The sequence below is a fragment of the Catharus ustulatus genome, chromosome 8 (genome assembly GCF_009819885.2).
Source record: "Catharus ustulatus isolate bCatUst1 chromosome 8, bCatUst1.pri.v2, whole genome shotgun sequence".
Classification (NCBI taxonomy): Eukaryota; Metazoa; Chordata; class Aves; order Passeriformes; family Turdidae; genus Catharus; species Catharus ustulatus.
This window is the reverse complement of record NC_046228.1, coordinates 24,374,848-24,387,332: the sequence shown is the minus strand read 5'-3', so window position 1 is coordinate 24,387,332 and position 12,485 is coordinate 24,374,848. Positions and strand designations below refer to the sequence as shown.

At 40.1% G+C, this 12,485-nt stretch overlaps 1 protein-coding gene across 1 annotated transcript in view; it reads left to right on the top strand.

The window, feature by feature from the left end:
• ZCCHC24 (zinc finger CCHC-type containing 24) overlaps nt 1–12,485 on the top strand; it is a 107,252-nt gene that overhangs the window by 82,869 nt on the left and 11,898 nt on the right. Inside the window, exon 3 of the mRNA XM_033065491.1 lies at nt 9,528–9,692. Coding sequence (XP_032921382.1) covers nt 9,528–9,692 — 165 coding nt within the window. The remainder of the gene's footprint in view (nt 1–9,527; nt 9,693–12,485) is intronic.

The following is a 12,485-nucleotide window of genomic DNA, read 5'->3' as shown; positions in this document are numbered from 1 at the left end:
CCTGTGGAGTACAAAGCGCTCATCCTTTGGTCACTGTCAGAGCTGAGGATTATACAGGAGACTGCATACAAACTGGATATAGTCCTCAATTTTTTTTTTATTAATTAAGGGTATTAAAGTATCTGTTGTATGAGTTTAAACTTGTGAGCTACAAACTGTGAGTATGGGAAAAGCAATATTTTGGGATGATGCAGTTTCATTTTAAAACTAAGCAAGAAATTAATGTTATTTTTAGATACATGAGCATCAAAGATACTAATTGGAATACAATTCTTAGTCACTGTAATATCCTTGCTAATGTCATCCAAGTCCCACAACAAGTATACCTCAAATGAAGAAGCACCTTAACATAAAGCAGTCCTCTCCCTGACATCCTAGGGCATCAACACACTGTGTTTCTAAAGAGCAAGTGAAAGTAGCAGATTCCCAAGCTGGCATTTCTTCTTAAGATCACTGATACAATGAAGTCCCTCCCCAAGAACTTTCAGCAAGTGTAATGCAGCAGATATTTGGCTTGGAGGAAAGCCACAACAGGTCTAGATTTATAAAAGGATAAAGGCACCAAAAGCTATAGCTTGTCATACAGCAAGATTTTACAGTGCCACTCAAGCAGCTGAGAAAACGCTCTCCCCTCAGTATCTACAGACCTCTTTAATACAGGCATTTTCTCTACTCCCCTCTGCAAATTGACACCAAAGTTATATCAAGCTAGACCCAGTATAAGATTACTACAGTAGTTCATGAAGATCAAGTACTAAATGCTTTGCAAATTGCCATGTTTGCAATTAAATTTCCAGTATAGCTTTCAAACAGTTCAAATAGTAAGGACAATGCTATTATTTGGCATATAGTTGGAAGAAAAGAAAAACCTCAGATTCTCAGCTGTAACACACCAAAAAACAACACAAACTTCATGATTACCCCATAAGTTGGAAAATTCTCTGATGCAAATACTCCTGAAAATATGTTTTGACCAAATAGTGGTGTACCCAGCCTAGCCTGGACATGTCTATGTCCATCTCTGGACCCTAGTCTTCCCACATAGCTTCTGTACCTGGACACTTAATAAGAAAACAAATATCATCAGAGAATCAACTGGAGGTCTGTAGCTTTATCTCATCATCATAATTTATTCCACATCTTTTCTTCAGGTAGAAACTTTGCATAAATATTGTGGTGGCCAACAGCAATCCAAACACGTCTCAGAACAGCAATGAAGCAGAAAGCAGCATCCCAGTTGTTGAATTTGGCTCCAAAAGCACCTGCTACTCACTTAGATTTGGAATAGAATTGCCTTCAATGACATCTGTCTGCCTTCCCATCTGTTCTGAACACTCTCATGACCTGTGGGGAGGCAAGGGGTCTATCAGAACTACTCCACTGCTTTGCAAATAACAGCTCATAATCCTTAGACCTGTCCATTTCTCACTAGATCCATGCCCCAGCTGTGCCACATTAGCCCTAGGAGAATTGTGAAATCCATATGAAGGCATCTGAGGTGAACCAATTAAACAAGTCCAAAAATATGAGTCTTGACCTCAGCTTGGAAGAGGCAATGCTTGATTATAGCAAGGGTTTGACCCTCCCTTCTCCAAAATCCCAATTCCAACTACTAAATAAATATGAACATATTAAATATAGTGTGCCACCAGAGGGGGAGGGAGAGGAGGAGAGCATTGCCATTGTATGTTCTCAAGCAACAGATGAAGAGGGACAAAAGAGTCCAAACATCAGGAAACTATTAAAATGAATACATTCCTAGTTTCTTCATAATTAATTCAGCATGTCCAATTTTGTATCAGAGAAGGGAAAGGAAAGATTTTGACCACTTCCTTTTATCTCAAGCTGTTTGGAAGAATTGATCTTGTAATGCTGAAAAGAAGTGCCTCACTGCATCCCAGCAGGCGAGTGTAATTTTAACTCTTCCATATGCCTAAATTGATATGCAAATCTCTATTTTCTGTATGTCATACAATTCTCAGATTACACTGCTAAGACCCAGGTTTGCTTAGGCGCACTCCATCCCCACTTTCTAGCCCCACTCCCTTTTTTACTTTGTACTGCATTAAACAATACCTTGAAAAGAGTTTTCAGTATGCAATTTCCTAAGTGATTTTTTTTTCAGTTTGCTTGCTTTGCTGCACAAGTTAACATTTAGTTCAAATTTTAATGGTTACCTTCACATGCATAAGGACCTGTTCTTGAAACTTTAGGTTCTGGGTTAGGCAGAGTTTTGCAATACTTTCAAAAGAAGATTCATTAGGCAGCTATTTATATGCTCAGGTAATTTCATTGTTTTCAAGTTCCTACAGGAACAAGCGTATTAAAGCTGTGATTGGCTGCAGGCATAGACAGCCCATGTGGGAGCTCTTTCACGGTCGTTCAACAAGCAAAGAGTAGCATGTGCAGGTAAAATAAATCCTTGAAATACAGTCAACCAGCTTTCCTTAACAGAAGATTTGGGTAGGGTTGGCAGAGTCTATGGCTCTGCAAATCTGCCAAACACATTAGATGTTTGATCACTGCCTGTTGCCCTGTATATAACACATGAGATACCAAATATATATACATATCTGGAAAATTCATGTGAACACTCAGGAAATGCAGAAGTATATCTAAGATTAATTAGAATTGTGAATGCAAGGGGAGTTTACCCTTCTATTAAGGCTGTACTATAGGGAGAACAGGTTTCTGTGCAATACAGTATGCATTTAAATATTCTATGAAAAGGATTGACTGAAAAAAATTGAGTGTTATTTGCTTTTTTTTTCATAATAGCGTTTATGGAAGTGAGATGAAGGTCAGTGCTATACAAGCTGCATTACCATAGGTAGCCCAAAGTGATTTATACAATGCCACAAGAACTGCAGAAATGGCAAGAAACAGCAAAAGGACCTTTTCCCCACTGCAAATGAAGAACTAAGCACAATCTGACCATGAAAAGAGAAAAAAAATCTTAGGACACTATACTCAATCCAGGTGCTGGAAGTCTAACATCAGTCTCATCACCTTATTACGATTTTACCAATTATTTCTGTTTTCTACTGTTTGCCTGCATCAATATGCCCAATTCCTTTTTTATCTGGACAGAGGCCTGTGAAAGCAGCATGCTATTCATGAATGGATTTGGTTGCTCAGACTGGATGGTACTGAGCACTTACATGTTTCCTATACCCATACTAGCTGTGGAAGGATGAGTAGGACTGGCAAAGAAAACCCATACTATCAGTGTTGGGTAATTGACACATCAGATAATTGCGGAATTGCCAATAGCAACTATTCTGCTTCAAACTAACTTAGCACAGTATCTTTGACCCAAAGGTGGTTGTAGTAGTCAGCTTAAATAGGCATTTTGTAGCAGAAGAAAAGCCTTTGCTCCTAACAGCATGGCTAGGACTTTGAAAAATCTGCAAAACCAGATATTGATTTAAGTGTTGGAATGTTTGCCAAGCCAGCTTCTTGGATTTCTAGGCTTTGATCAACATGTCTGTGACAACTGTGCCTATTGATTTAATCATCATCAGAAACCATATGCATGTTGTTAGTAACAAACTGCTAAATTTTTCTCTTGGTTTACCTTTGTGGAAACTAGATCACAATCACAGTTAACATACACAACACGGTTGACAAGACTGATCTTTCAAAGCAGCCAAGAGGTGCATATTCAAAATGGCAAACATAAAATTGGGCTTCTGCCACGTGAAAATTTACCTGCAAAAATTGACACAGCATAATCAATATGCTTTTAAATCTTCCCAAAGATTAAGGCTTGGTGAGTGAAAATGTTTGTAACACCAGAAATAGGGTATTTCTTCCAAGAAAAATAAAAGAAACCATGCTGGTTTGTACTGCACCCTGCACAAAACTTGCTTTTGTTTAACACTCTGCACCTGGGAAATTGAGTAAAGTATACTGTACTTGGCTTAACAGACAGTTTCATTATTTAGGACCTCAGTACAAAGCCACCTTCTACCTTGATCATGTTGTAAGAGCAGCAGTGGCACTTGTGTGATAAAAGATTTCAGATCAGCAACAACTGATGAGCTTTAACTGCCATGAAAAACATGTTGGTTTCTATGGATGCAGAGGTAGGAAAACCATACAGTAGAGTCCCCAGTCAGAGGCTGAAGTAGCCCCAAGCCATGCCACAGACAAGTCTCCTAAGAAAATCCCAGTCAAATAAAACACGTGCTGGCTTCCTCTTCTACACTACAAAAACAACTTTAAGTTTTCTTTATTTTTTAGCCACATCTTGCTTAGATACACTTTTATCTATCATAAATCTTTAATCTGAAATATCCAATGCAACTAGAAATTCCATAATTCCTGTTCAGCAAGACAAATAGAACTTTCTATTTAAATAGTAATGCTGTAGTGAAGAGCCTGCTTTCTGACCATTATGCATTTTTTCCTTTAACAGACCTGTATCTTCTCATTGTATCACTAAAACATGAATTAAACTAGAGCTGAAAAAAGCATTATTTTGGTTTCTGTATCCCCTAGATGCTCTTTCTATATTTCATGTACTAATTAAAGATGTAGTGACTGTTAGTTTAAATCAATACCTCAGAAGTCTTTGGTGTCAGGCATCAGCAGAGTCATTCCTAAACACATCACCTGTCTGCCTATGTACTCTGTTGATACTCGAGATTTATATGAGCACAAAATGAGGAAGGACAAAGAAAACAAAAAACTTGACCAATCAAAAGACTCTCTTGTATGTGCCATTTCGGTGTAAGTGTGCAAGTATGTCCTTATTCTCTGCACAGTGTACACAGGGCTGAGAAAGGTGAGAGCACTTCTGTGAATCTCCAAACACTCTGCAACTTGCTGCAGCATCAGGACTAGAATGCCACAACACACAGCACTCCAAATCAGCCCTTATACTTTCTTTTCCATTTTCTGATTGAACCTTTTGGGGATGGCTGTCGTATCTTTATTAAAACCATGCACATACAGTAGTACACAATAAGAGTGCTAGGGCATTTTTAATGCCATCTCCCAGTTGAGAGTGTCAGAAGGGTCACGTTTCAAAACACAGCTCTGACATCCCACTCCCCCAAGCCACTCTGGAGCCAGTCAGGGCATCAAGCTATTGTTTGCTGTTACCCTTTTCTGTTCATTTGATGAAGCATGCTTACAAACAGACCCTCAGAATTCTTCTATGAAGGGGATCCACCTACCAATGTCAGGCTGATTTCACTTTTTCCTGTGCTGTACAGAGCCCTTTCAGCTGTGTAAAACAAACTTGGGGGATGATGAGGGAAGAAAAGCATTAAATTGTGTCTGCATTTTGCTTTGAGGAGACTCGGCCTCATGTTGTTTATAATGAATCTAGTTTTAAGCAGGGCATGTTGGGGGAGGGGGACATGCTTTGTTTTTGCTGACTCTGCAAACTGATACTTTGAGGGAATTGTTTGGGGAAAGCAGAGAGTCCTTTATTATTTACGTCATTGCCAAGTGATTTGGCAGATCCCTCCATGAGATGCACTCTCTGATAGGTTGACAGAGAGCTGGACTGGCCAGTTACCAGCAGAAAAGCTCAACTTAAACACTTTTCAAATCTTATGATGGCCAATTTGTGGTTTTGGCTCAAGAAAGAAGGAAGATGAAAAATAGAGACAGCTGGATGTCAGTGAGGGATGGAATACTGAGGTAATTTTTGTTACTGTGCCACACAAAATTCGCTGGTTTTGTGCATTGCTTGTATCCAGCTGAGGCAAACACACTGACTGGGTACACCTGCAAAGGCCATGTCAGCTGTGTCAGTGCTTGTCCAAAGTCAAAACATCACAAAGGATCCATTCCCTAATACCTAGATCTTGTCATTGAGACATACTTGCAATAGCTAGTGCCTGGTCCTTGTAGAAAAATCTTCGGTTTTTATCCTCCCCAAAGGTCTACCTTTGGGTCCTTGAAACAAACAAGAATGAAGACACCCCAAGCTTTTGCAGCCAGGAATGGAAACCAGGCCAAAGACTTAACTGGGTCTACAGGCAATGGGGCAGTGTATGTTATAATGGTAACAACAAAACATTGTGCCATTATGAATAGGAGCTTAACTTTGCCATATTAACTCTAGATAGAAATAAATCCCTATCTGCAGAAAGAGTAAGAAGAGAATGCTCAGCACAGGAATTGCAGGACCTAAACACCAACCAAAGCCTATCATTAACCACTGTTAAATGGAGCTAGAGTGGGGAGAGAATAGGAGGCTAATGGTTTAAACAAGATAAATCTCACATTCTGTAAAGTAAGGGGTTTTAGATCAATACTGAATGACAAAATGTGCCTTCTTGCTCTCTTCTGGCACTTAGTTAAGGAAAAACCTCTGGTGAAAACACTTCTTGCCCTCCAGCTGAGCACTGAGATGCCTCAGTTGCAGAGTGACCGGGTGCTGGAGCACCCTGTGGGCAGGGCTGGCTGCTTCTGTGCCAAGAGCAGGCTGTTTCTTGGAAATGTTTATGCAATTCAGCTGTGCTCCTGCTGGAGCCAGACACTTTAAATTAAAAAAAAACAAAAACAAAAACCCCAACAACAACAAAAAAAGCCCAACCACTAACAAACCAAAACACCCAGCCCCAGATCTCTCAGGCCATTATAGTGTATCTCTCTCAGGTTTCACCTTCTGCCAAATGCTGTCAAATACCTGTTTTGTTTGGTTCTGCAGGGTGGAGGGAGCTGGAGGGTTGCCTTCACTGCTCTCAGTGATTCCTAATGATGTTTCCCACTAGAGAAAATGAGCTTGCTTGTTTGCAAATCTAAGTTCCCTGTGGGACACAGTTTGGGAAACTGAAGATATGGGAAGGAAAATAATATCTGTTAGGGCAAGGCATAAACATCCATAAAACAGAATAGCAAAACACCTACAGAGAATGTTGTAACTTTGCCAGCAAGCTAATTAGAGTCACTGACTGAGGAGGGAGCTGTGACAGTCAAAAAGTTAAAATAAAAATAAATCAAAAGTTTAGTCTAGCAATTATAACAGGAAATTACCAACAGAGTCAGGGCTCCTATGTTCTTTTCCTGGTTCTGCTTCCGATTTATGGAGAAAGTTGGAGAAGCCAGACTTTAAAAGTAGCTTCTAATTTGGAAAGCCTCCATTTCTGATGCCTAGCTGTACACGCAGGACTCCACAGAGCAGTGTCTTCAGAGCTCCCTGTGCATTTGTGAGAGCAGAGCCTTTCAGGGCGTTGGTGTCTCTGAAGTCACCTGTGTGACCTGGACAAACCCACAGTCACTAGCCCGCCCAAGTGGCCGTCTCTAAAGTTTCCCACTGGGAATTGTGGCTGGCACAACATATTGCTGTGGGAGTCTGATGTTTAAATGCTCTTTATGGCTGACATAACATATTGCTGTGGGAGTGTTATGTTCAAATACTCTTTGTAAACATTTACAAGACTTCCAAGACACACTCTGTCTCCAAAGTCAGCACTGTTACTTTTGGAAATAATGAACCCTGTGACCTGCATGTTTTCTGAAAGGACTGCTGCCTGGTAGGGGCACTGAGCTGCATTTTCAAGTCTGGCTGCAGGAAGAGTTTAAGTAGAGGGTGACTTAATCAGAGAATCAAAAATAATTTGTCTTCTGTTCAATAACACCCCTCCTGATCCAACCAAAACTGCAAATAAAACAATCTGTGATGTCTCAGGAGGAGAGGGAAGGTCTCTCAAACCCAGGAGCTCTCTGGACACAGGGTTTCTATTCAATTCCATGAGACTTTCTAAATTAAGAGAACATGTGGCTTCATCTTAACACTGAGTTGTGCTACAAACTCCTCAGAGGCAGAACCAAATTAAGTATCCAGAATAAGGATGTCTCCATAAATTGACATTTTCCTGCACTAGATTCAGTTGCAATCTCCTCATCCTTATCAAGGGACACTATGGGTCAGAGAGCTATACTCTGGGTGCCTACCAGCACTCAGTTGTGGAAGTCTGAGTGTTTCTCACTATACCAATGCACTCTTTTTTCTTCTGTGCTATACCACTGTAAATATGTGTGTCCTGGTCAGCTTCATCTTTGCTATCAGCCAGAATATTTACAGTGGCTTGTCAGAAGCAAATTATTCTAGATGTTTGCCTGCTTGTAATGGAGGTTGCTACTGATCCAATCTTCTAAAGAATATTGCTATGCTGAAAAATAAGCATAAAAAAACCAGGGAATGTTGTTTACTGACACTACAAAAAGCAAAAAAAGGCTGGAGTGGGTTTGTTGTCCCCTGCTCTTCCACCCACAGCACGCAGGGGAGAGCGCACTCGATGTTCCTTTCCCTGTTGCTCCCACGTGTGACCCAGGAGATAACACTGCTCACCATCTCCATCAGCCACTGAGCCCGAGCCTCAGAGCTCCTGCCAAGCTCAGGTCTTCTGCCAACCACCTGCTTTTGCAACCCATGTTTTCACATAGAAAGCAATTTGGACCTACACACTGAGAAATCACACAAGCTCCCAAAACAAAAACAAATCCCTTCCCAGCATGATGGCTCATTTCACTTCTGTAAACTATCTGGAAGCCTTAAAAAAGAAAAGCTGCTTAAGCCTGACATGTAAGTGACAACGAACCCTTTGATAGGTGACCATAGTATACTGCCATTATACAGGATCTCACTCTAGGCAGCAACAAACTAAACACAGTGAATACAAGGACAGTGGTTCAACACCTGCTAGGGACTCAGGGAAAATTAATTTATCTTTACAGCTATTCTACCACAGCTGGATGAGACACCATCATCTTCACATACCTTACCATATTTTGTTAAGTACAACACACAGTTTTAGTGAGTGAATGTATGTACAAAAATAAACCTGGTATTTGTGTACAGTCATTTTCAACTCTACTGACTTCCCTAGATAAAAAGCCTTTCTTTAAGGGACATTTAGCATTCAGACATCATCACACACCATTTGAGAATCCTTTCCGCTTTCCTTCAAAAGGCAGAAATAGTAAAACCATTTACCAAGAGCAAGAAACCAGATAAAGTTAATAAAATTTATGATTTCTGCTAGTCAGAATGTTATTCCTTCATATTCAATCCCAGTTTGTGCACTCCCATATGATAATATATAAGCTGCAAATGTCAGAATTATTAAAAAATCTTCTTAATTACAGGTTTTTTTCTAAACTGGAATTTCTACTTTAAAAGTAATCCTTTATTACTAATGAGCTACTCCTCCTGGTGCTATATATATTGCTAGCAATATATGCTCAATAGAGGTGAATTTATCAAAATAAAACTAATATTAAAACTATTTATTCAAGAAGTAAAAAGGCATAGTTCTAAATACTCAGCGTCACTAACAAGCATTATGTTTTCTTGAACTTTTGTATACTTCTTACAGAAACCACTCTTAGAGCTGTTAGACTCTAGCTTCAACATATGAACTCTTCATTAACTGGGATATGTCCTTCATGCTTGCCTCCAACATCTTCTGCCGAGTTTCCTAATTTAAAAAATCTTTATTTTTCTACTACACCCCCTTCCCCTCATTTTCAGTCATTCATTGCTACTTCCCTTTGTTTTGTAGGCTCGTCCAAAAGGAGAAGGCCTGACACCATACCAGGGCAAGAAACGCTGCTTTGGTGAATATAAGTGCCCCAAATGCAAGAGAAAATGGATGAGTGGAAACTCCTGGGCTAACATGGGACAAGAATGTATCAAGTGCCACATTAATGTTTATCCTCACAAACAGGTAGGAGAAATGCAGACCTGATGGCAACAGGCTTGGAATTAGGAATGCTGTGACTTTGTAAAGCGTGGGTAAGACTTAAACAGAACTTGACACCGACTACAACACACCGCAGAGAATGTTTCTCAGATGAGCTGTCTCAGTCCTGGAAATCTGGACAGGTGTCATCAGAGTTAAAAATTTGAATGTTTTTTCTTTCAGTACAAATACCTCAAACCCAGTATCTTTACCTCCCTTTCTTACAAAAAGAGACTGTGGGGCTTTTTAATCTTAGGGTAAAAAAATTCAGCAAGAGCAATTGGCCTTCTAGTTCTTCTGATCCTCTTCATATTTGCACCAATTTATTGTTTCATTCCACTCGTGTCAGCAGTGTTATTTCCCATGTGTGCTGCTTTTTTTTCTTGTTGGATTTGCTCAAGGGGCTATCTCTACTTATAAAGAGTAGTGATAAAGGAGAACAATACTAAGATGACTCCTGTCTACAAAATTCTGTGCTTAATGACAGTAACTTAATATAAGAATTGCAAAGCATCCAAGGTCTCTTGTTCCTTTCCTCTGTTTAGACAGTTCATCTAAAAAAAACCAAAATCCAGTCTGAGTCACTTACCACACGCATGGAAGTACAGTCTTGAGGGCGAGAGAAATTACAGGACCTTTGATAGCATGAGACCATTTATAGCACAAGTTTATAAATATTCACCTTGTTCTTCAAAAGTCTTTCCATCATTTATGTTGATGTTCAAAGGGTCAAGAAGTCATTCAAGAGGTATCCTACCCACAAGAGTGTACAATCCCATCCACATTATAGGCTTAGCTATGTACATTTCTGTAGTAAAGTTTTGCAAGTAGTCCGCTGTGCAGAGCTGCACCTCGTGGCAGGGCTGGAGGAGTCCAATCTGCACAGCAGAGCTAAGGTCAGACACACACTGTGGGAGGGTTGCAATCTACAGTGCTTCTGTTAGCTGTACTTGCCACTGAGCCATGTACACAAGTACTTTCTGGGGAACCATCACAGCATGTGCAGTGCAGTTTCCCACTGTCAACCCCTGTCACTGTTTTCATGCTATTCCCTAAGGACATCATAACTCAGGGATGGGGAGGAGCACATGTCTATCCATGTGTTCATGTGCCAGCAGCAGGTATTGCAATTATTTGAGATTTTCAAGACAAGAGTGCTTTTCAGCTAGGCTTCCCAATATAAATAACTTGCAACTAGTGGTCTTCCCCAAAATGGAAACTTTGAACCTTGAGCTGTAAGACTCGACATCCTGTTGTCACTGCCTCACCTCCATCTGCTTCCATTTCTCAGTGTTACCATTTCCATCCTTTCTAGTCCTTTCCATTCTTCCAGCAGTGCCCTGTGCTGCTTCTGGTTAGCCATAGCAGCAACAGTGGAGGAGCAGCATCAATTCATGCACAGAGCCAGCAGCAGCAGAGACCTAACAGGCTGCAGGAGCTCTGTGGTGCTTCCTGACACAGCTATTCTGCCCCATTTTGGAAAATATGTTACAGCAAGTCACTGGTCTCTTACACTAAGATCTGTATTTTGTAAAAGCACAGTGAAAGATTTAATTAAAAGTCCAATATTTCTAGTTCGAGAATTAAAGCACAAAAAGAGTATTGTGCACATAATATGGTTTTATTATTTTTTATAAATAGCACTGCTACACCACCTTAACATTTTCTGTTTATTCTTTAGATTTTGTTTTGTTGGTACCTACCATAGCAGAAGCCTCATTCATGTTTGATTTCCTATGCACTTCTATAAGTTTTTAAGCTCTTACTTCCCTCTCAGTGGATGTCCTTAGTTAATTATGTGCTCCTTCTGCATTTATTATATGGGATCAGAGTATTTGCATTCTCATCTGAACCTTCCACTGGACAGGTTTTCTAACTTAAATAATTCACCTAAGAAAATATCTTGCCTCCCCCAACACACCGTGATTCCCCTGTGTCATTTTAACTCCATTTGAAAAAAAAAAAGAAGGTGCTGCAGTTAAAAACAGCGAACAGATACTACACTAGCAAAGTCACCACAATATGTGATGTGATTGATGACAGTACAAATAATCAATAAATGGAATTTTTTCCTTCGGTTTAACAAAAACCAGATGAACTGGAGAAGTCTGACCTCCTTTCAAGTTCAGACAGTATTTACTTCTAGTGAAATAAATGATTTCTACTTCCAAGCCATCTTGTCAATATTTCTCTTCAGCAATGAGCTGGAATTCATCATCTCCTATTCTTACTCCTTGCCCTGCCATTTGGTAAACATATAACCTAACAGGAAAAAAGATATCTTGGAACATCATTTTAAAAAATAGTGGTCATTTTATCAGCAGATGAAAATCACTGCTGGTCCTCCAACATGAAGTAACCTTTTGTCAAGTTACAAGAGCTTCTAAAACTAGAAAAACTGTAAACATCTCAGCCCATATCTAAAACAGTCAGGGACCACAGTTCCCTGGTGAGGGCATATGATAGAAATTTTCCATTCACAATTGTATATTCATCATGAAAACTCAAACCAGGTCAAGTCAACCCCCCCTGTTGCACACCTGGTCCTAAGCAGCAGCAAGACACTTACAGAAAGGTGTGTGTGTGTATAGACAAGACACAACAATCACCTCTGAGGATACTTTCCTAGCCTCTTTTATGGCCTGGTGAATAACTCTGCATTCTCCCAGTTTGTCACCAAACAGATCAAGCCTTGCAGAGTCCATTAAATAGCTGAAATCCAACCACATGGGCCACCAGGCCTTGCTGCGTCACCGTCACTGTTGGAGAGCAGAATGC